The 25171-nt window shown below is 42.7% G+C and overlaps 1 protein-coding gene across 1 annotated transcript in view; it reads right to left on the bottom strand.

Annotated features, from left to right (window-relative positions):
- The window catches only part of MFN2 (mitofusin 2), a 495982-nt gene that overhangs the window by 106057 nt on the left and 364754 nt on the right, over positions 1-25171 (bottom strand). Inside the window, exon 14 of the mRNA XM_044063040.1 lies at positions 19330-19485. Coding sequence (XP_043918975.1) covers positions 19330-19485 — 156 coding nt within the window. The remainder of the gene's footprint in view (positions 1-19329; positions 19486-25171) is intronic.

Genomic DNA, 25171 nt, shown 5'->3' with positions numbered 1-25171 from the left:
GATAATTTCCCTAGCTGTGCTGTCCCAAAGGAGAATGACCCTTAGTGCACAGCAATTACAAGCCTCACTATCATCTAGGACTGCCCATTTTAGGGAGAATTATCTTAGTTTGCCATAACTTGGTAACTCTGCAATGTCCTTCCAGTATTCATCACCTGTGGGATCTCCTGCTAAGGACAGCCCAACATCTGGCCAGCATACCAAAGACTATTATCTAGGGGGGGGGGGGGGGGGTGTCGTACTTCAGAAATATGCTCCTTGTGCAAGTGCAGGGCAAAAAGGTGATGTACGTATGCTCCCAACTCAGAACTTAATTTCCACCAGTCTGAACACCGTTATTGTACATTAGAAGTAAGAAGTCTAGGTCCGAGTCTCCTGCTGTCCAAAGGACAGCCGGTCATTACCTTTGTTTTCTTCTGCAGCGACCTTCTTGGAGGCCAGTATGGAACCAGTTTCTCGCATGTCCTGGTAGGCCTTGCAAACATCTGCTGTAAATGCTAAGGGGGACCATGATGACCACTGCCAAAGGGCATAAGGGGATTCCCCAAATCCTTGTACAGGAAGACGTTCTGGGTACCTTGACTGAATTTAGGCATGGGTCCAAACCTTTGCGTTTTGTCAGACTGGATGTCCCTATGAAGAAAAGGCAAGAGACTAAACATGTGGGATCTACTCCGAGGGATGCACAAAGGGAATGGAAATACTTTACTCAGGACTTGTTCAATACCTTTATGGCAATTAAGCCTCCTTGGGGGGGGGGGGGTTGGTTCCTGCTCCTCCTTAGTCCACTACCCCCCCTAAGAGGCTAGGGACCTGGAGTCTTTGGAAAGGGATTCCGAGGCTGACTCCTTGGCCTATTCCTCCCAATTACCTTTGCCATTAGATTATGGATCCGAGGAAGAGGAATTTCTGTTCTGATTCTCCTTTGGAGGAGCACTCCTTTAGTGACACAGTCCTGTGCATGGAGCATTTCAAATGGGACTGTTACATTTCAGACATCCAAAAGAGATTCAAGTGGTTACAAATGGACTCTCCCAGGCCTTCAGCTGTCCCTGGCTCTATTAAATACCTTCTATGCTGCTTCCTGACACCACATTCGCAGCTTCCATCTTGTAAGAAGCCTTGATAGGTTCTATAAGGTCCCAGATTGATGCAAGTTCCTGAATAAATGCCCTTCCTCTGATCCTGCAGTGATTTCTGTTTCTATTGATAAGCCTTCTAAGTTATTGCTTTTTTCCAAGCTCCTTCCTTCAGATAAGGACATTAGTGCCATGGAGAGGATTGGTAAAAAGGTGCACACTTCTGCTACCTTAGTCTTTAGGGACATCAATTACCAGACTCGTATGACAAGGTACATACTGCCTCTTTCCCAGACTGGGAAAAGTACAGTTTTGTACCTACCATAAATGTAGATGTTCGAAGATCCACATTGCTGCAGTCCTTACACTTGGGTAGTCCGCTGTCCTCGGTCGGCCCGAATATCAAAGTATAAGGCTGACGCCGGTCAGGGCGCATTTGACTGACATCAGGACGTCAGGGTACAAATGCGCATGACCGACGTCATATCCTCAGTCTTTTCTTGCCCCAGATGTCAGAAGACCCTAAAAATAAAGGTCAAAACCAAAAGACAGCAAACAACCAACCAACCACCCTTGCACTAACTATATGTACAATATATACAATATACACCATATGTACAACCCAACCCACATAACCACCTCTAACTACAGAGGGGAAGGAGGGAGGGTAAATTGGACTGCAGCAATGTGGATCTTCGAACATCTACATTTATGGTAGGTACAAAACTGTACTATGTTCTTCATCTCACATTGCTGCAGTCCTTACACTTGGGTAGAATCCCAAAGCAGAGGTAAGGGAGGATGGCTAACTACAAGGAAGCAGGAGCTGCCAAAATGCCCTGCAAAACAGCAGTGGCAAAACCAGCCCTGGACTTAGAGTAAAGTGGCAGGTGATAATGCCTAGAGAAAGTATGCACTGAACTCCAAGTAGCTGCCTCCAAAATATCCTTAGTTGCCACTCCCTCAAAAAGCTGTTGAAGTGGCAGTAGCCCTAGTGGAATGAGGCCTAATCCCAGCTGGAATCTCCTTGCCATGATGGGAATAACAGAAAGCAATGCAAAACCCAATCCACTTAGAAATAGTTTGTTTTGACACAGGCTTGCCCTGAGAACTCAAAGCAAAAGAAACAAACAACTGCTGAGACTGCCTGAACCCTTTAGTTCTGTCCAAATAATAACGCAACTGCCTGTGTACATCTAAAGTGTGCAAAATCTTTTCCCCTTTATTTTGGGGATTTGCATAAAAAGTAGGCAAATGAATAGTTTGGTTTAAAGCCACACTAGAAACCACCTTAGGCATAAAGGAAGGATTAGTACGTAATGATACCCTATCCTTATGGAAAATCAAGAAAGGCTCAACCGCCATAAGGGCCTGCAATTCAGAAACCCTTCTTGCAGAGGTAATGGCCAACAAAAAAGCAGTCTGCCATGACAAATATTTCAACTCAGCAGTAGCTGCAGGCTCAAAAGGTTGTAGAGTGAGTTTCTCCAACACAAAATTGAGATCCCAAGCAGGAGTAGGAGCTCTTCGTGGGGGTCTTATATTCTTTGCCCCTCTAAGAAATTGCTTGAACAAAGGATGAGAAAACAATGGTGGGTCGCAATCATAGTGAGCCGAAATTGCTGCAGCATGAACTTTAATAGAAGAGAAAGACAAACCTTTGTCTAGTAACTCAGTAAGATATTGAAGAGCCACACACAAATTAGGCTCAGAAACATCAAAATCTTTCGCTGCACTCCAAAATAAAAATCTCTTCCATTTGTCTGCGTACACTTTCCTTGTACTAGGCCTTCTAGCTTCCAAAATAACATTCAAAACTTGCTGAGGAAGTGGAGGCCCACTATGGTTCAAAACAGAATATGCCAGGCTGTTAGGTGCAGAGAGTGAAGCTTGACATTTAGCAAATGGCTGTCCTCCTGCGACAACAGGTGTGGAATCAAGGCAAAGGCCATGGAGGCTTCCGTACCAGACTTCTCAGTAATGGGTACCAGTGCTGTCGAGGCCAATCCGGAGCTATTAAAATCATCCTTGGCTTGTCCTGTCTGACCTTTAGAAGTACCTTTGGGAGGAGAGGCAGAGGTGGAAAGGCATACACATGAAGATTGCTCCAATTGAAAGAAAGAGCATCCACTCTCCAAGCTGTGGGATGAAACCTTTTCGTGCAAAACCTTGGCAGCTGATGGTTTAGTGGAGAAGCGAACAGATCTATGTCTGGAGTTCCCCATGACACTGTCAATTTCTGAAATACATGAGGATCCAATTTCCACTCGTGGGGATCCATAATTGCCTGCTCAACACATCTGCTAAGGAGTTCTGTGCTCCTGGCAGAAACCTTGCCTGAAGATTGAGCTGTAAACTGAGAGCAGTCTCCCACAAAATCATTGCTTGCCTGCATAGAGGATAAGAATCGTTCCCCTTGCTTGTTGATGTACCACATGACAGTTGTGTTGTCTGTTAGAATCAACACCTGCCCTGGAAGAAGTAATTCCTTGAAAGCTATTAATGCAAACTGGACTGCTAACATCTCCTTCATGTTGATATGTAGATGTTGTAGTCTGACAGGCCACTTGTTTTGTATCCACTTTCCATTTAGATGAGCTCCCCAAGCTTTGTCTGAGGCATCTGTCGTTAAAATCTGACTCGCCTCTGGCCGGGTCACAGAGTCCCTTGTTTAGGTGACATTCCTGAGCCCACCACAAAAATTCCTTTTGAATGCAAGGTATTATTTGAATGACAGTGTCCAGATCCTGGCAGTGCTGTGTCCATACATTTTGAGATACCATTGTAGCTTCCTCATATGCAGTTTGGCATTGGGAAGCACCAGAATACAAGATGCCATGAACCCTAAGGCTTGAAGGACTGTCCTTGCAGTCAGCCCGGACTGATGAGATAGTTGATGGAAGTAAAGGGATAGACTCTTTTGTTTGTCCGGGGTTAAAAGGCCATCTGGGATGCTGTATTCAGTCTCACACCCAGAAAGCACATGTCCTGAGAGGGTACTAGACTGGACTTTATTTCGTTCACAGAATACCCTAGGCATCTTAGCACTGCTATCACATATTCCAAATGATGAAGAAGCTCTTCCTTCCTTGAGCCAGAATCAGGCAGTCGTCCAAATAAGGATAGATCTGTATTCCTTTTAGCCTGAAGAAAGCTATCACTGGAGCCAGAACTTTCGTGAACACTCTGGGCAGTAGATAAGCCAAAGGGCAATGCAGAGAACTGATAGTGAGAAGTCCCAGCTCAAACGCAGATACTTCCTGCAACTTAGTCTGATAGGAACATGAAGGTAAGCCTCCTTGAGATCCAAAGTTACCATCCAATGATCTTTGCCCAGCAGAGGTAAAAGCTGCTGCAACGTCAACATTTTGAACTTGGGAATGTCCAGATAAGTGCTGAGGATAGATAAATCCAAAATTGGTCTCCACGTGTTCCCCTTCTTTGGTACTAGGAACAGGCGAGAATAAAATCCTAGGCCCACTTCTGGCATAGGGACCGGCTGTATGGCCCCTATTTGGAGCAACAGAGAAACCTGCTTGTGAGCCTCTATTCTTTGTTGAGGAGGAACGTCTGGCATGCCTTTGAAAGGAGGCAAGGTATGGAAATAAAACCTGTAGCCGTGGTGTATGATATCCAATACCCATCTGTCTTGGGTAATTAAACTCCAATTTTCTTTGAAAAGTGCCAACCTTCCTCCCAAAGGTGCTGCCAGACGAGAAGGCTCTGGCAGCTGAAAAGGTAGGTCATTGGGTCTGCTTACGAAAGGACTGACCCCTGCCCTCACCCGAAGACTGTGCAGGAGAACTCCCTGTTCTAGGCCTGAAAGAGCCCTGAGCTCTGCCCCTACCACGTCTAGATCTACCCCTAGGACTGGGAATCATAAGAAGGATACGTCCACCCCTTAGTAGGCCAATTTCTACTAAACTTTGGAGGCTGGACCTGCAAAAAATCTTTAATAGTCTGCATAGACTTAGCCTTGTCTTCCATTTTCTTTAAAACTGCCTCAACAGGAGGACCAAACAACACGTCAGATTATAAAGAAGCATCTAAAATCCTTGTTTTAACATGTTCAGACAAATTCTGATCCCTCAGCCAGGCGTGCCTGCGAAGAACTGACCCAGTGGCAGCCACCCTAGACGAGGCCTGTACAGCATCAAAACCACATTGCAAAGAATGCTTACCCACCTGTTCAGAAACATGTACTAAATCTTGCAACTCTTTACAATCAATACCTACTGCCAGAGCATCAACCTTAGACTTCAATTGTGAAAGGAGATAGTTTTGGTATTTCAACATGTGAAACTGGCAATTCAAAGCCCTCATAGCAAGAGTGGAAGAAGTATAAACCTTCTTTCCCCATCTATCCAAGGCCCTAGCCTCTTTGTCTGCAGGAACCGGATTCTTAACAACAGAAGCCTTAACACCTTTAGGCCTCTGGCTAACAGTTTCTGGGTCTGCCCTAGGACTCTTAAAAAGATACTTATGAGCTTCAGGCACCCTGTAATACCTATCCGGCTTAACAGGAGCAGGAGGCAAAGAATCAGGATTAAGAGAAGCCTCTGTAAAAACATCTTCCACTACATCCAAAACAGGAGGTATAGCCAAAGGCCTATGCTGGGGTAAAACAAAAATTCCTAAGCCTTTTCCTGGAATCAGAGAAGTCCTGACCTTCCCACTTAAAATGCTCCCTCATGGAATGAAGAGTTTCTGAAAAAGAAAAATCTTCAGGAGGAGAAGCAGAAGGAGTAGAATCATCCACATCAGAATCAGAATAAGGAGAGTACTCCTGCAAGTCTTCAGCCGAAGACTCTGAAACATCTGAAGCCTGTTCAAAACCCCCCAGCTCAGGCTCCACCCTAGGTCTCTTATCAGGAGGGGGCATAGAACCCCTAATCAAAGTAATCAAATCTTCTGCCATTTTAAGCATAAGCTTCTTGGGCACAGTACCTGAAGAGCTAGGGGTAACACCAACTGAAGCTAAACCTGGCCTGCCCCTGGGAGAAGCCTTTGAAACAGAAGGAGAGGGCCTAGCCACCCTAGGAAGAGAGGGGAGTATAGTAACCTGAGAAGCCCCCTCAGCCTGACCTGCCTCCTGAGAGGAAAACATCTTGCAATAATAAGGTCTCACCCTGGGAACACAAAGAAACCTCCGGTGGAGCCACCGGCTCCACCGACACCTCTAAAGAACCGGCGGCCGGTACAGATGGTTCTTCTAGCCTAGGTTTAACTGCCTTGTCCTTGCGCTTCTTCGAAGAAGCGGGCGTCGGAGCATCCGACGGCATTTTATAATTGCACCGCTTCCCAAAGACTAACCTTGCACAATCCAACCTTCTCTTTATAGTGCGTTTATTAAATCTAGCACAAGAGCGACAGCCAACAACGTCGTGCTCAGGCCCTAAGCAAGGAATACACAAAGTATGATAATCTCTATGCGGTATCTGTTTCCCACAAGAAATGCAATTATTGACTTTTTCTGACATCCGGTAAATCACTGAGGCAAGAAAAAACTAAAATATTCCCCAACGGGGTACTTAGCCAACTTTGAACTCGGTCTGAAACTTCGAAATCGAAAAATCTCAGAACGCCAACCAGCACTTGCAATGCTGCTTCTGCATCGGACCATGCGGCAAAAAAGACTGAGGATATGACGTCGGTCATGCGCATTTGTACCCTGACGTCCTGATGTCAGTCAAATGCGCCTTGACCGGCGTCAGCCTTATACTTTGATATTCGGGCCGACCGAGGACAGCGGACTACCCAAGTGTAAGGACTGCAGCAATGTGAGATGAAGAACATCTGGTTTCTGACATGTCTGACTCCGAGGGTAAAGCCTCAGCTCTCTCCTTGCTCAATTCCACCTCTCAGGTTGCCCGTCACTTTAGTTGCAGTTATGATGGAGCAGATGCATCCTCTAGGGCTGCTGCCTCTGGCTCGTGATGAGGTGCTAGTCCTGGCTTTCCCTTCAGGCCTTGCCAGATTATACCACAGCAAAACATCTGGATGATCCCTTTGATAACCAGAATTTATTTGGTACTACTGTGGCTGACCTTTTCAAAACCTTCCAGGATCAAGGTAAGGTCATGAAATATTTGAAACGGATCTTCTTCTCCCCATTCCCAAGTTTGAGGAACTGCCCTAGTAAGGCTGCTTTTTTGCAACAGACTACCTAGACAGTCTTCCAAAGGCAAGAAGGCTCCTAGGTACGTTTTTTTGACAAACCTACTCAAATGCCCATGCCCCAAAAGCAGTCCTTTCCTGACACATCTACAGCAGTCTTACATCCCTTCCTCTCAGCCAGGTTCCCTTGTCCCTCAGGATCTCTCTTTCTCTCCCGTTTTGGCAGCTGATCACCACAGACACCTGGGTTCTCTTCAGTACCTGGTAAGGTTATTTTATGACTTGGAAGTCCCTTTCCTCTTTTTCTAGAATTTCTCAACCCCCAATAGAACAGCTTCCACATTTTGAATGGGTGATGCAGGGTCTGCTGGACCAGGGTACCATCTACCTGGTTCCGCAGACACAGAAGGGTTTGGGGATTTATTCCAGGATGTTTCTAGTCCCCAGGAAAGAGGGATGCTGGAGACCCTTCCTGGATCTTTCCTTTCAGAGTAACTTTCTTATAGTACCTTCTTTCCGAACTCTCTTCTGACTCAGTTTCCTCTGTTACTCCCCCCAAGCCTTTTATGGTTTTGCTGGATCTGAAAGATGCTTACCTTTACATTCCCATCCATCTATTCAGAAGAAATTCGCATTTCTCTGTTTTTTCCTCTCATCTTCAGTTTTCTGCTTTGCCCTTTGGCCTTTCCATAGCCCCAAGGGTGTTCACCAAAGACCTAGCCCCTGTAATCACCTTTTGCAGGATTCAGGGTATTCAGATATTTCCCCATCTGGAAGGCCACTTGTAGGGCTCCACCACATTCCAAGCTGGTGCAGGATCTTCGTTTTACGCAGCTTCTGTTGCACAGCCTGGGGTTTTCACCGTCAACCTTCAAAAGTCAACGTTAACTCCATCTTAGGATCACATTTTTGTAGGCTGTAGGTTCCACACTGTTCCAGTGCTGGCATCTCTTCCAGCCTCCAAGGTTTTGCCCCTCACAAATTACTTTCTGTCTCTGCTTCCCTGTCCTTTCTTGCAGTCAGGGAGTTTCTCAGGGCTGTAGAGTTCATGGTCTCCACTGTAGGGTGGAGCAGCTTTTCTTGACGTTGTTACTTGGTCTTAGGCTCACACGTTCTTGAAACATTACAAATTGGATGTCATTTCCAGGGCTACAGCAAGTTTTGCCAAGGCTACTCTGCAAGGGTTTGTGGAAAACTCCTCCTTGCCTTCACTGTAGCGTCTGTATTCTCCCAGAGGAGATGAACATTGCAAAAGGGATGTGCAGGACATACTACAGTTGTGTAAAATATTACCATAACAGTAGATGTACTTTTCACTGTTTCATTATTCAGTCCCTCCCCTCCTACCCCATTCCTCTTCCTTTTGCATGGGTAATATGTCTGTAATAGCCAGAAGGCTCCTCTCCTCTTCATTCCTTCCTTTTTCTGGATGTACATGTCCTCCTTTCCACTGGGGGTCCCAGTTCTCCTGAGGCACTTCAGTTCTGAGTTGGGAGTGTATATATGTCTCCTTTATGCCCTTACACTTGCATGGGAGCATATATTTGACATACAATGCTCCCTAGGTAATAAAGGCTTTGGTATGTTGGTTGACTTTGGGATATCCTTGGCAAGAGATCCCAGAGGTGATGAATACTATAACAGTGAAAAGGACATCTACTGTTATAAGAGTTTACACAACTGTACTTTCCTGATGTCCTGGTAGGCTGCATCTTGCACCTTCCCTGGAAAACTAAATGCTCAGTTACTAAACAGTGAATGCACAGCTCAAGACAAACCCAGACTTCTCTTTCTCTAAGCCTTCTTCAGAGAAGTGCATTTGTTGTATCAGAGCAAGAAAGCCTTATCTATCAGCATTTCCTGCCAGCAGAAGACAGTCCATGAGGTAGATTATAACCTTGACTTGTATAAGCATGCACTGCGTGTTCAGGCTTGGACCGGTTGTACCTCCTTGCACCTCTTGAAAGTGATAGTAGCTGCAATATTCATAACTCCATTTGTAGTTCTGATGATGCAGGTTTTACACTGAAGTCACTGACATCTTACTGTCTAAAATCACCACACTCTCAATGAACTTTATACAACAGAATGCTGAACCAGGATATTTGAGAAGTGACCGATTCCCACCATTCTCATTGCACTGCATTGCATTGTGGGTCTTCTTTCCTACAGCAGAACCCATTACATGGGCTTATGATAAATACTACCCCCATGGTTAAGGGAATGCATCCCCCCCCCTCCGTCAATTGAAGCTGTGGCCAGTGTTCGTTTTCCTAAATGCTCTGTCCTGGAAACTGAGAAAAACACCTCTATTGCCCAAATCGTATAGCTAGTCTGTGGTGTGATGAGTCAGCAAAACCGGGAGGCACATGCTGATACCCTTTGCTGAAGACGACAGATGTGTATCTTACATTGGATAATAGGCATTCTGTACCTTTACAACAGTTTACATTCCTGGAATAATTAATATGTTGGGGAATTCCATGATCTTCAGCTCCCGTCTCTTCTTGGTGCTGAGGAATTGGAAAATATGCCTGATCAAGTCCCCCTCAGACATACAGACAGTCCAGAAGTTGCTGGTGTAATAAAAATGGACTGAAGCTTTTTGCCAAAAAGTGCAACACTGTTGCATTTGGCAAACATCACCTAGCTCCAGCTTATAGTTAAGATAAATTTGAAATTGTGGAAACAATACACGCAGAAAAAATGTTACGGAAGAATAAGGTTTAAGAGAAGGCAGAACTTGAATAGTTTAAGCAATGCTGCATAGATTATAAGACATATAACAGATGTGAATTATGCTTTTAGATGTGTTTTGTTAATGCTGTTTGATTATTTTTAAATAAATCTATAGTTTGCATATGTCACAAGTGATAATTCGATAAACATATTTAAAAAAACACAGTAATCCAATGCTCATCATTTTCTTACCCAACATCTAATTATGCTAAAGTAATTTCTCGGGGGGGGGGGGGGGGGGGATCTTCATTAATTTGAGAATCACTCAGAAGATGGTCATTTGAAGTAAAGGAGCTGTAAACAGGGGAAGGACTCAAGCTTCTCGTTGGTTTCAGGGACAAAGGCATTTTGCTCTAGTTCCTCTCCCAGGATAAGTGGAAGAAAGTTTGCTTAGGATTGTGAGGTTCTGACAGAATGACGGTGAAGACTACGGCACAGGACCCCTGCATTATGGGAAATACATGATGGAGGTAGCAGTGAGATAGGAGATGTTGGTCTAAGGCCAGGTTTCGGCATTAACCAGTGGTCCCTGACGGTGATCTCCCACACCAGCACAGACTGCTAGGAGATGTCACACAGCTGGCAAGCATTCAACATATGTACCCTTATACTTTTATAGGTGCATGGGGGCTGCATGAACCCTCCTTGACTCTGGGAAGCAACTAAGTAGTTGCTGTCCAGAGTCAATGAGGGTTCAACTACTGCTGAAAGCAATTAAGAGACCTTGAGGAAAGAATCCTCAGTTCTAAGGTGACTACCACAAGTGGAGATTGAAGAAACAGCATCACGGCCGGCTCCTTAGCACACAGGGTAAAGCCCTGACTATAACCTAGGCATCCTGGGTAGTGGACCGGAGGTGTACTTGCTTTCTAGAGGGGCAGAGCTAAGTAATATGAAATCACTCAATGAGGCAGAAGACCCATCCTCAAAAACGTCCACTGAACACCAACTCCTTTGGCATTAGCAGACATACACAAAAAGAAAAACAATAGGACTGAAACAAACAGTGATAATCCTGCAGATGATGACTCCACTTCTAGTGGTTGCCCCCAAGAGGAATGAATGAGCACAATGCTCTTTATCAAAGGGAAGGAATAGAGGAATAAAAGGGTGTGTGGGACAGGAGGCCTGATGGTCATGAAGACCAAAAAGCAAATGAAAATCAGAAGCAAAAAAAAGAACTATGGGTGCAGACTGACTACAATTATGATTTCTCATGGGCCTTCTACCATCAGCTGACAAGCTGACAATAGTGTAACTCTGACTTCTCACTACTTAAGGGGCATCTGGCATTATGGAAGGACTGTGAGACCATTAAATGACAGAAAGTAGTAGGTGGAGGCTGTACCCAAAGTCTGGATGCCTGCTCAGTATATTAAATGTTCTGTAGCACCAGTCTGAGATTGCATGAGGGACCCTCCCTGCCAGTCCCTGTGCTAGGTACCTTCAAGCCACTGCCATTTTCCAAGATTTAAGGAAGGCCTCAGCTTTCTTCTTTCCTGTCTCTGAAGAACTGGGTTGAAGCTTATGGGAACTCTCAGAAGCAAAAGGTTCTTATTTCAGTGGCTGACAAGGACAGCAAGTCCTTTCCTCTCTGCATCCCCTTCTCTGACCCTTCCTGCTAGGAGATTCTCAGATTAATGCAGTTTGCCTTAGTCTAGCCTTTGGCTAACCTACCCACCCCAAGAGATGACAATTCGTAACTTGGGATGAAGAGCACTGGCCTTCACCCAAGCAGTACAGGGAGTGCTACTGGGGATTCTGGCTATTACAACCACAAGAACACTGAACAGGTTTCAGCACTCTAAGCTAACATGAGACCATTTCCACTAACAATGTTAGGATCAAATTCCAAAATGTGTAAGTAGAAAAAGAAAAAACTCCAGGGTGTTATCTGTGCCTGACACAAGACACATGAAGTGCTCTAGCAGGAGGCACCCACATACTTATGATCAGGGATGAGGAAAAAAATAGGTATATACTGTGCTTTTCTTTGCAGGCAATACTAGAGCAAGCCTTGATTCACAACCTGGCAGCAACACACACACACACACTTGTATAGCTTAAGATTTATATAGAATGAAAAGAACTTTTCCACAGTGATCATCATCAACTTTCTTTTCCCTATTTTTTACATGAAGTCAGGGTATCGCGTCAACTGTCACCACCTCTCCCTATTTCAATGCCACTCTCCTATCTTCTTTGACACTCATGTCTGACCGTCACAGATTATCTTTCACACAATCATCCACCTCTTTGCTGGAGACCCTCATTTCCTCTTACATTCTTCTTGTCTGTCCCAAATCATCTTAATCAGAATGCCTTGTGTTTTCCTGTACGTGCCTGAATCACTGTAATCTGTTCTCTTTTAACCTTTTCTGTAACCGGAGGTACTTTGACCTATGTCCTCATTTCTTCATCTGTCCCACAGTGTGCATCCTGCTGCCTTTATCTTAGGCACTTCATCTCAATCACCTCTAGCTTTCTCATATGTTCTGCCTTCAATGCCCAGGTTCCTTTACCACACAGTAGCATTGGTCGCACCACTGTTTTGTACACCTTACTTTTCAGCTTCTTTGGCATTCTTCTGTCATACACTACCCCTGACACTTTGTGGCAGTTGGCTGCAGCCCCCCTGACTCCCCTGGCTTTAGCTTTGACCTCCTCATTCAGGCTTCCGTTCTCAACCACCCATCCCAGATACTCAAAGCTGTTAACCTGTTCCACTGTTTTCCCTTCTATCTCAATTCTCACCTTCTTCCGATTCCCCCATTTGCTGCAATTACAACCGTCTTATCTGTACTCAGTTTCATCCCATGTGCCTTAAGTTTTGCATTTTATTCCCCTACGCTTTGCTGAATTCTTGATCAGAGTGCCTATAATCCACATACAGCGACTTTGTTACTTGTCCTCTCCGACCTGTTTGCTAATGTAGTCCACATCACCAGTATGAACAGCAGTGGGCTCAGAGCTGAACCCTGATGAAACACCCACTCCTAGTGGATAACCTCCTGTGGGAATGAGCAATGTTCGTACTTGAACGACTGGGTCCTTTTACATAGTTTGCACTATTTCTATCAAGGTTTCTGGGTCTCCAAACCACTACAGGACTGCCCAAATCAACTTTCTTGGGACCTTGTCATATGCTCTCTCCAAGTCTAGAAATAACCAGCTCCTCATTTCTAGTTTCTGTCTCAAGTATCTGTCTCACTGCAAACATTAGGTCGTTTATGCTGCATCCTGATCTGAATGTGAACTGCTCATTTCCCATCTTACTTTCTACAACCCTGCTTAATTTATCAATCACCCTCTCCAGAACTTTCATGCAGTGTGACAGGAGTTTGATAGCTCTATGCTGCCCACAGTTGTGAATGCACCTTTGTTCTTCAACATTGACACTAGTATGCTTTTTCTCCAATCATCTGGGAGAGCGTCTCTCTCCACACTGCTATGAGTAGCCTCAGGAGCCATTTTCCTGCAGCTCACCCAACATCTTAATCATATTTGTTGTGACCTCATCTAAGCCTGCTGCTTTACCTGACTTCATTTTCCTTACTGCTGTTCCTACTACTTCTTCTAGGGTGGGTTCCTCTTCTCTCACCGTAGGCAGTGTCTGGGGCAGTAAAGCTTCTGTGGGGTGTTTCTTCCTCCCTTCCATCTGTTTTTGATGTCCTGTGGACTGGTGAGCAGGTTGCTGCTAGCATCCCTTACAAAGGATACTTGACTATCTTCTTTATTTTTCTGTCTCTGTCTTGCAACCTGATATAGTTTCTTTGTGCCATCTACTGACTGAATTTCCAGAAGCTGGTAGAGTGCCTCTGATGCCTTGTTCTTTGGTATTACATCTCCTCTTAGCTTTTGTCAGCCAACTAGTATTCCTTCCTAGCCTGGTCTGTCTTTTCTGCCTCCTACTTTATGACTTCCTGGACTACTGTACTCCACCACCAGCTTTTCCTATATACTTTATTTCCATACCTGGCTTGGCTGCACATCTGTTCTGTAGCCCTTACACATACTATTTTGAGGCACTACCATTCTTCTCCAACTTCACCTATTTCCTCTTCTTCTTGAGGTGCTAGAGCCCTAAGTAATTCCTTGAACTGTTATGCTTTCTCTCTAGTCAACTTCCAGGTCTTCACCTTGGTCTCGGTTGGCCTCACAGCCTTCTCTGACCACTGCTTGCAGCTGATTGTGGCAACCAGTGGTTTATGCTGTGGGCCACCTGTTTCACATGGGATGACTTTGCAATCGCTGATTCCACCCTAGTGCCCTTTCCTTACTAGGAGGAAGTCTACCAGAGTTGCAAGTTGGCCACTTTTGTATGTGACATTGTGTCTTGCTGAATCATGTGTTGGTTACCATGTGGCAGAAGTCTAGAATGGCTTCTCCTTTATTCATATTGCCCCACCCATGATAACCCAGACAGTCCTCAGATCTTCTGTCTGTTCCAATATGTGCATTAAGGTCACCCATTATCAGCATCAATTCTTGTCACCTTGTTTTATCTAACAGGTCCAGCTGCTGCTGTCTGAATATGTACTCTTTTCCTCACTATGGCAACTCTGTTGTGGGGTACAGGCTAAGATTATGAATACTGCTCTATCATTACACTGGAGTCGGAATGCCACGAGTCTGTCATGACTTCCGAAACCTCAATGATTTCTGAAGCCTCTCCCTCACCACAATACCCACACCATTTCTATCCTGTCTTCCTCCTGAGTAGTAGACTACAGATTACAAGCCAAGTGGCTTTAATGCACTGCTCCTCCATCTTGTGTCCTGGACACAGGATGTCCAGCCTCCACCATCCCATTATGCTTTCTACTTCCAAGCATTGTCCTCTCAGCGAACCTACATAAAATGTGTGAACCTACACCGAGTTCATGTTTGACAGACTGACTGGTTTTACATCCAACTTTCGGTCAACAGAGCTAGGCAACTGGACACCAGCTGGCCAGTAGCTTATTGACAGGTACATGGGGCATACACCCCTCCACCATTAGCATGGGTCCCTGTGCAGGTCATATCCTCAATCCACTTAACAAATGGTTGGGAGGGTGGCTTAATGGTTAAGGTGTTTGCCTTGCAAACACAAGGTGCAGGGTTTGAGTCTCATAAGGGATAATTGGCTAGACTTAAAATGGCTCACAAGGGCAGCTAGCCTAATACCAATCTATGAACCTAAATACCCATGCCCATTTTGGCATCAGTGAACACAACCAGATCACCTATAGCCATGTTTATACACAGAGTGGCTAGCCCCACCACTGTGCAATCTGTAATTAGAGTTCTATCTTGAAGATACTGTGCACCACAGTAGATGTACAAAGTGGTTGAATAAATACAACTCCTCCTCCTCTAGGGAGATCTCTAGAGTCCATGCTGCTACCCTCACCTCAATTCTTATGACAATCTGAGATAGAAACACTCAGCATGTTTTTCAAAGGGGGGAGAAACCCCGCAGTGACTTGCAAACTCCAAGCAGGAATTGGTCAGAGGTCAGGATCGAACCCTATACCTTGTCCATGGGAGAAGACCTGAACCAACTAGTCTCATATTTTTCCACAGTGAACATCAAGACCGAAATCCCAACTACATGAGCAGCAGAAAGGAGTGCTCAACACACAAGCTAGGGACACGCACTCTTACTGTGGCATGCATCAATAGACTGTGCACCTTCCCTCAAGATAGTAGCTTCAGAGTAAAATAGTCACAATGAACATGCAAGAGAGGATATGCCAGGTGTTATTCTTACTGCAGAGGAGCTCTGACATTACGTCTCTATTTTCAGCTTGGCAATTTTCTGTGGAACTCTTCAAAATGGGACTGAATTGATTTCAATCCAGTCAGAGTATTAAACGCCCAATGAATGCCTAACAGGCATCTACCTAAACAGTGAACGAATGAGGATTTTCTTTTTCATTACTCTATACATATTCTAATATTCATTTCCTCTACCACAATTCTTCCTTCTCTGCTATGAAATCCTGACTGACTTCCTCTGACATAATATCTTTGTAGATATTACTGATCTCATATATCTTGTATTAAAAAAAAAAACAAAATAAAACAAAAAAAATTTTATATTGTCTACTATTTTTTCAAAATGTATTGATACACTGTATGACTAGATACTATCAAATTTCGTATTGAAAGTCGTTAACCATTTACTCGAATATTTTCTTGTTTTGGATATTTTTTACTCTTAGATGTGTATTACCTATACTAAAATCTTCTTATCATTTATGCTTAATGCTATTGTTTTATGTGTATTTGTATTCTCTAATCTTGTTTTAACCAATGGAGCTGTTCTCCCCGGGACTCCACTGAAAATGGACATTGATCCAGCTGGACTAGCCCGGTCAACAAATGTAAAATAAATAAATAAATAAATACTCCATGGTAGGCTTGTACCAATCTTCTGTCAGTTTGTGACAATCATCCTTAGGCTGGCAAATATGACAACCCCAGTTCTGACACAGGTGGAAGGAACGTTTAATGTGATAAAGTCTTTACTCATCTTCTGGAAAACTGTATGCCTTCTGTACGAATGCGACGAAGTGCATCGCAAAAACATTAGGTCTTTGACAAATTTGTCTGAGAAAATACAAAAAAAAGGAGGACCACAGAAGTATCTATGGGGCTAAAAAACAACCATACCCCATTTTTAACTTTTGATACAGGTGCAGTTCTTTCAGATAACCCATGAAAAGGCTTCAAAATCTTTCATAATGTAACCATCTACTTATTTATTTTTTACATTCACCAACTCTCCTGAGCCACTGGAAAAATCTGCGCAAATATTTAAACTTTTTAAGTTTTCCCAATGCCCTTTGGAAGTTTCCAGTTTTAACAGCTCTTCAGTTTCCTTAAACTTTTTCACCATTAAGCAATAAGATGTTTTAACTGCTTTTAAACACCTTAACTAACAAACGTCAGCTTTTCAGTGTCATTGAATGCCTTTTTTGAAAGGAGAAAAGTTTTTAATGGTAATCTTTAACGGTAATCTGACATCCAAAATAACAGAGCTTGATATGATCTATACACTTAAGATGTTAAAACAAAGCTTTTGGACAAGCCAATGAAGCAGAAGTACACGTCTAAAAGAAGGATCAACATACTTCTACTTAACTAGTCCAAAAAGGTTTCAGGTAAATCAATAACTTAACAGTGCCAAGTAACAAATACTAATGACCAACTACTTACTTAAAGCAGCAACAGTTAAAGTATATGAGAATGAATAACCCATCTATAAAGCAGTATGCAAGTGGAAGGAAATGCACACCATAAAGAAAGGTACGTTCCCACACTGTGGAAAGTATCACATATAATTCCCCTCCACAAAGGCGGACCCTCCACAGAACTAACCAATTACCGCCCCATAGCTATTCTCTCTCCACTCTCCAAAATACTAGAGAGATACATACACTCTCGGGTCTCAGACTACCTCCTTACTGACAACCTCCTTTCCAATACTCAGCATGGTTTCCGACCAAACCATAGCACTACCACTGCCTTACTCTCCTTTACTAACACTATCCTTCAGCATAAAAACAATGTCTCTCTCTCCTCTGCTACTTTCCTAGAACTATCTAAAGCATTTGACATAGTCCCACACAAACAACTTATCTCTGTCCTCAATAACCTATCCTTCTCACAATCAGTCACCAACTGGTTTCAGAGTTACCTGTCTGACCGTCAACAATCCGTTGTATGGCAGAATGACATATCTCCCCAACTACCTGTCTCCATAGGGGTTCCCCAAGGATCCATCCTTGGACCCCTCCTCTTCTCTGTTTTCACCAATAATCTAGCCTCTGCCACCAAACATGGCACACTCATACAATATGCAGATGACTCAACCATCATCTGCTCAGCCCAGTCCCTACCCAAACTGCAAAAAGTCACACAGGAAGCCTTTTCCTCTGTTGAAACTTGGTTATCCAATGCCCAATTAAAACTCAACCCAAACAAAACTAAACTACTAATCTTCCAACCCACCAAACATACTCAAAAGAACTCTCACTTTATCACAGCAAAAGACAACCCCACTATATACCCAACTGAACACACCAAATTGCTAGGAGAGGAAATAGACAAACTAAAATATGACATTCACATATCCATGACCATAAAAAAAGTCCACAAAAAACTAGGAGCGCTATACAGAAATAAGCAACTTCTCACCAAAGCAGCAAAGATTTCAATAGCAACTTCCCACCTTATCTCCACCCTACTTTATGCCTCTCCAATATATACCAACCTAAGGCAATGCGATCTAAACAAGCTAGAGACCTGCTACAACAAAATCGCCAAATTTGCCACAGGGGCATCCTACCATAGTCACCACCGTCTCTCACTTGCTGAACTGGGCTGTCTTGAACTCCCTCACCTCCTTCAATGGTATCAACTCTCACTCACCCACAAACTAGTAAACCATCCACTAAATGTCCCATCCCTCCCAGAATCTACTCCAACCCTATCGCACCACCAGACCACTAAGATCCAGCAACAAAAATCACTTGCAGATCACTAAAGCCAATAACTCTGCTGGTGAAGCACTATTCTCTTGCACCATAGCCAAATTATGGAACTCCCTCCCACCCACAATTACCTCCATACCATCATGCACCCACTTCAAAACTTTACTAAAAGCATCTAAAACATGCTGGCTATGCCCTTGCAACTCCCACTCTAATATCACCCACCCCATCCAACCACTACCTTTCTTTCCACTCCACTAACTACCTTGATTATAGCAAGCTCAGATGCTCATAAGCCAATACTTATTATACAGCAGGAACAACTTCTTGTAACATTTGTTAATGTCTGTTATGCACTTCACAGATAAAGATTCTAGTTGTCTACTGATGTACTATGTTCTTCATCTGTAAATATGTTGTAAGTAATTGCTATGTAAATTGTTAATCGCTATGTAATCCAATGTAACTGCTGTCTATTTTAACTGTGGAGCTTTTCTCCCCGGGCCTCCGCTGAAAATGGACCAACATCCAGTCAGACACTCCCGGCCAACAAATATAAATAAATAAATACATAAAATAAGGAGTAGGCTTATTGCTTAGAAAACCAGATCACAGACTGATCACAGCCCAAGAGAGAGGTAAATAAAACTCCCAGAATGTAACAACTGCTGCAAGAGTTCTCCATGAATTAAAATGTAAAATTGCATCACACAGTATTTTTTTCCATATTACAAATAAATGTCTTTCATATTATGTATTTCAAGTCAAATGCTTTGTAAATGTACTTCATTCGTACCTATGCTGTTTATTCAGATACGCAACCCTTTCAACAAAATCATGTCAGTATTTAACTAAAACATAAATTCCCTGAAGTGCATGCCATTTACTAATTTACATTAGTTTATACTCACCACTCCGCCTACCACAATAATTCCCATTGAAGTGCGAGAGGTTAAGGATGCAAGGCCTGTTACCATGGAAACCATGAGCTCTTCCTGGGTCATTGATCCCTGAGGCATTGGAGGCATACTAGGGTTTACTGGAGTTATAGGCAGAGGGCGAGGAACCTACAAGAAATTGAAAGGCAATAATCTGAAAGCATGTATGTCTGGAGGACAACATCTGACATATTCCAGCAGAAGCAAATCGAAATTAACTGATCAAGCAAAGCCAAATTTTATTCAGTATGAATTGGATTTCAAAATCAATAACAGGTGTTTGCGTAAATCTCAAAGTATAAAGCTGTCTTCAGACATGACTCAGAATAACTGCATTCATCTGTAAACAAAAAATATATTGAAAAATTTGTCAGGAAATCCTCACCAGTCAGAGTACTATTAGTACAGCCACATCTGCTATTCACAGCTTATTTTAGACTTCAATTACTACATTCAAGAATGCAGAGTTCATGTAGCCATATACCATATCATCATACACCACATTAACAAAGTGCCTAATCCTCATACCCAACAGCTTCCTCTCATCAAATGAGCTCAAACTGTAGACAGAAAGTTAAGACACTAACTGCAACACACATTTATCTTACTTACAGGGACATACAGCAGCTGCTGGGTGGAAGGGCTTTCTAGATCCAGAGATACAGGTGGAGAAAAATAAGCAAGCAATGAAGAGGAGGATGCCTTCAAAGATCAGCTGATACGGTGAGAGTACATATGTTGTACCTGGTAATTAGGAGTCTTCTTTAGTGGATGAATGGCTGGGAAGAATCTCAACTGATCATCCAGAAAAAAAGAGGTCATTGTTCCCCTCTACTCATCACTCATTAAAAACATTATAGAGTACAACGCCCCTTTTGGTATGTACCTCACAAGACATCTACAACAACTGGAAAAACCACAGAAATACCTCACAAAGACCGGCCTCAAACAGATGCCCTATGCAGACCGTCTCAAAAAACTACAGCTTTACTCCATCGCATATCGCCTACTCAGGGGCGATCTCTGCCTAACATACAAAGCTATGTCAAACCCAGAGCTGTTGGACATGCTCCACTTAAATAAATCCCAATCCCTCCGAGCTACACGCTCTAGGGACCTAAACCTTGTCACCATAATAAACAGAGCATGCTGGAAGGATAGATTCCTGCCCCAGAGACTTCCCATACTCTGGAACAGACTACCTATCTATGTCAAACAGAGCTCCTCATTAGCACTCAAGAAAAATCTTGATGATTGGATGGGAAATGGGAAATTCACCCCGGGGATCACTTCTGTGGCTCTGCTCAACAGGGGCACAGGAAAATAATTTTCTTGGGTGGCGAAAGCCAGGGTATATTTTATTGGCTAGGCTTGTATGGGCCCTCGGACCGATAGCCTAGTACCTACCTATGAACCTATGATACAGAACACACTTCCCAGACGACAAGTGTCAGCGAAGGGTCAAAAGGTGAAAGCTCAAAAGTTCAAATCCTGAATAAAAATATATCAAAGGCTACCCAGTTCCTGGAGTTATGGCCCAAATAATGGCTGGGTAAACTGTGACGCAGCTGTCAGCAGCAGCCCTATGAATTGTACAACTGACAGGAAAATATATACATCCTTAGCCTGAAGAGTATATAGTAACGAACACTGCTGCCTTCAACATTAAATAACCCAACCGCACCTAAATAAGTGTCACACTAAACAGATGAAGAACAAAGCTATGAACACAGGGTTAACAGGAATTCATCTACCCACCTCTAACCTTAGTGCTATCATACCAACAGTAAATGTATCCTAGCCACTCCGGTGGTGTAGAGGAATAAAGCCCCAGTTACAGCCGAGGTGACTGGGTTCACTTACCATCTCAGGCAACTGACGGAGTTGGCAGGGAGGGATGGTTGCGTCTATCTTGGGTGGGACGGTGCTAATCACTGATGGTCCCTACGGGAAGATCCTGTCCAAAGAGGGGAGTTACCCTTGGACATACTCAACGAGTGTGGGAGGGGGGAAGGGAGTGGGGCAGTACATAAAAGAAACCCCCTGGACAGAAGTACAGACAGCTGTGCCCCAGCACGCCCTTAAGAAAAATGATCAGCCTCAGAAATATCAAAGTAAGCCCGGGGTAGGAGACCAGCTTGTAGATCTGGCATGGACATGGGGCACTGGGGAGCTGGGCCAGAAGGATGAGGCCAAAGGGGACAAAAACATTAAAAACAAAAAGCAGTAAATGTAACTGACTAAAACTACTTTGCAGTCACAAACAATGCTTTCTAGAAGGCGCTAGTAATAACCTTTTCAGTGCCACTACCCCCTGCCTGCTTTTATATGTACATGTGGCCACCAGCCATACCAATAACAATCTGGCACGAAAGACCACAATGAATATACACTCTTATAGGTTCATAGGTAGGTACTAGGCTATTGGCCCTAGGGCCTATACAAGACTAGCCAAAAAGGTACCCTGGCTTTCACCACCCAAGAAAATTATTTTCCTGTGCCCCTTTCAAGCAGAATCACAGAAGTGCTCCCCAGGGTGAATTTCCTATTATCCATCCAATCAAGAGTTTTCTTGAATAGTGTTAATGAGGAGCTCTGTTTGACAAAGATAGGTAGTCTGTTCCAGAGTATGGGAAGTCTCTGGGACAGGAATCTATCCCTCCAGCATAAATGTGCCAACTGTACTACAAACATATGATAGCAATAATTACAGCAAGTCTCTCCTTTTTAAATGACAGATACTAACAGCTATAACTTAGCAAGTTTGTTTAATAATGCTTGCATACATCAACAAGAGTCATCCATATTCTTTTCAGAAATAATAATGAAATCCTTTACTTAAAGAAATGAGACAATATATTTTGAAAATTAAATATATGAATAAATATACCCTTGTAAAGAGGATGAAACAAACAAATCTAAACAGACAAATGACAGAAAAAATACTAACTGGTATCAGGTTCTAACACTTAAGATAATCTATTTACCTTGGACTTTTAAAACAGGCAAGTTTTAAAGACATGAACTCAGCCAGGCTAGTAAGTCCACCAAACACTCTAAGAGAAAAGGGGTTTATATTGTCTTATCGGACGATGAAGAGCGCGAACGCTCTTTCATCGATCCGATAATGTCGAAAGGAGAAAATAACGAAGTCACGGACCTTAGATTTTTTTTCCCCAGGGGAAAAAAAAAATCGGTGGTCCATCTTCAGGACTTTGCCATTTCCTCCACTATGGTGCGATCTCAGAGTTGGTATATTTTAGTAGGTGGGGGTGTTGAGGGGACAGCCCCCCCACACACACACATTGGGGGGGGTGTGGTGTGCCAAGCCCCCCACTTAATTTTGTTATTAAACTTTTTTTTTTTTTTTGTACGGAGCAGCAAATTTTTTCCCTGGGAAAAAGTTTGATAATGTGATGTAGATGCAAGAAAAGCACAGAAGGAATGAAATAACTGCTCAGCTGAATTTCAAAAAAATAAATAAATAAATAAATAAATAATAATTGTTTACAGAAATTCCAGAGAGGTGACCTGGGATGAGTCAGTATTGGGAAATATTAGTTAACATGGTCCTTTTTAAAACTTCTCTTTCTCATTATGCAAAGAAGTCTTGACCCCTTACTTTCTTCAGGGTCAATGAAGTAAATGCACACAATTTCCTCCAAGGAAGAGTTGATTAGGATACCAAAACGTTCTAGTTCCAAATACAGTAGCACAGCTTTTGACAGGACAGAGCAGTCTAAGGCTTTACACTAGTGTGTGTGTGTGTGTGTATGCATGTTCATGCATCATGGGTGTGTGTGCACACTCGCAACGGACAACTTCACTTTAAAATCTCTACTACATTTTCTACAGATAATGATTTGTAGAGCTTTTCACATCTTTGCTACATCTTTACTGACAAACCATTCTAGCTTTATACAATTTTTCATATTTTACATCTATGCTGCATTTTAGTCAAAACCCAATTACTGGTTTTAAACATTTTTTTTTTTACAGTGACAAGAAAATTGGTTCCATTCACATGTCAACAAGAAACATTTTAGAAGCAAGAAGTGAAAGCAGCTATGTCATACTGGTGGAATGGCTTTGACAACAGTGGAAAGGCTTTGATGACTGCAGCATTTCTTAACACATAGTAAGTCACCTGATTGGCAGGTAGCAAACTTCTTGGAAAGGGTTTGCTTGGCTGCTGCAAAGTCCTCCATTCTTGATGCTAACAAAATGAACTGCTTCACCTTATGAAACTCATGCAATTACTTTGTCAGGAAAATACATACCAGAGGAATAAGGAGCACATTCTCTATAGTTTCTGCCCCATGAAAGTAAGCAGCAACAGAAATGGGATGATTCTAGGGCAATTCAGAAAGAGTATGGGTGGATATAAGGGCTGCTCAATCCATATGAAAGAGCAAATAGGCTCCCTACAAGTAAGTTCTGATATCATTAGAGTAGATGGAACGGGCAGCAAAAAATGCTTCCTCCAAGAGAGAAACTTCAAAACCACACAACGATCAGGCTCAAATGAGGGGACGGGCAACTCAATTCTATTATGACATTCAAGTCCTATGGAGAAGAAAGTCTCTCCAAAGGAGGACAGAAATGGAAAGCCAAGTTAACTTCTGACCTTTTCTCATCCAACCCTGTCTCAACATCAAGATGAGCAGGCATTTGACAGATTATCCACACTAAACGAACAACTGAGATACAAATCATACAAGCATCTGATATATGTCAAACAACTTGCAAACTAATCAACTGAAGTGCTGCAGGAAATCTCTCCACAAGGATAGAGGCAGTCTTCCATTTAGTAAATCTGATAAATGAAGGACTTCATAGCAGTTTCAGTCATTTCTGATTTTTGATCAGATGGGTGGAATAATTTTAGAATGAATACTACCTACTACAGCAATGTTCAAATGGTGTGTGACATTGTAAAGAAAAACTGGTATATCCTGACCTCTGAAGATACAAGGGAATCCTTAGAGATGTTCCCCATTTTTGTTTCAAAAACAATCACTCTAAGAAGAAATTACTTTGCTATAAAATGTTCCAAAAACTGCAAAGAATTATGTCATGTTGGCACGCATCCTTGCAGATCGTGCAATATGTTTTAAGTTTAACATCAGCACTACTTGCACACATCTGGCTACTAAACAGGTTTATAAATTTGATTTCTATGCTGATTGTAGGAGTTGCAATGTTATATTGTTAGAAATCTGTGAATTATGTGGTTGCTACTATGTCGGTAAAACAAATCGAGCACTTAAGGATCATATACATGAGTATATATACAATATTAATAAACAGGATATTAAAATGCCTTATCTAAACATATTTTAACAAATGGTAGTCAACACTGCTTCACGTTTCTGTTCCTTGAATTATTTAAATGTAATATTAGAGGTGTTGATGTGAGAACTAATACAGAATGTTTAGAAGTCAAATGGATTTTAGAATTGCAGAATGACAAGGGTAGCAGACTGAATGGGTCTGTCCCTTTAAAACCTTTTCTTAGATCACATGCCTTAACCCGGTAATTTTGAACTGTGTATTTAGTTAGTGATTTGAACTTTGTATTTTGATCTGAAGAACTGCCAGTTGTAGGCGTGAAAGCGCTCATCTTTTTATTTGGTTTTATCTGTTTCTATTTGTTTTGAATAAAATGTTTTGGATTTCTACTTTGTCTTGTCAACTGGTTGTTCTGGTTTATTCACTTTCTTTCGTGTTTGAACAGTTTTATTCGATGCATCTGGCTTTTTCTTTTCGTACTTTTACCCACTACTAAAAAGAACAATTTAAACCAGCTGAAGGA

Source organism: Protopterus annectens, chromosome 2.part1 (genome assembly GCF_019279795.1).
Source record: "Protopterus annectens isolate FY-2018-M chromosome 2.part1, PAN1.0, whole genome shotgun sequence".
Classification (NCBI taxonomy): Eukaryota; Metazoa; Chordata; order Ceratodontiformes; family Protopteridae; genus Protopterus; species Protopterus annectens.
The sequence above is the reverse complement of the archived record's forward strand: the minus strand, read 5'-3'. Positions and strand labels throughout refer to the sequence as shown.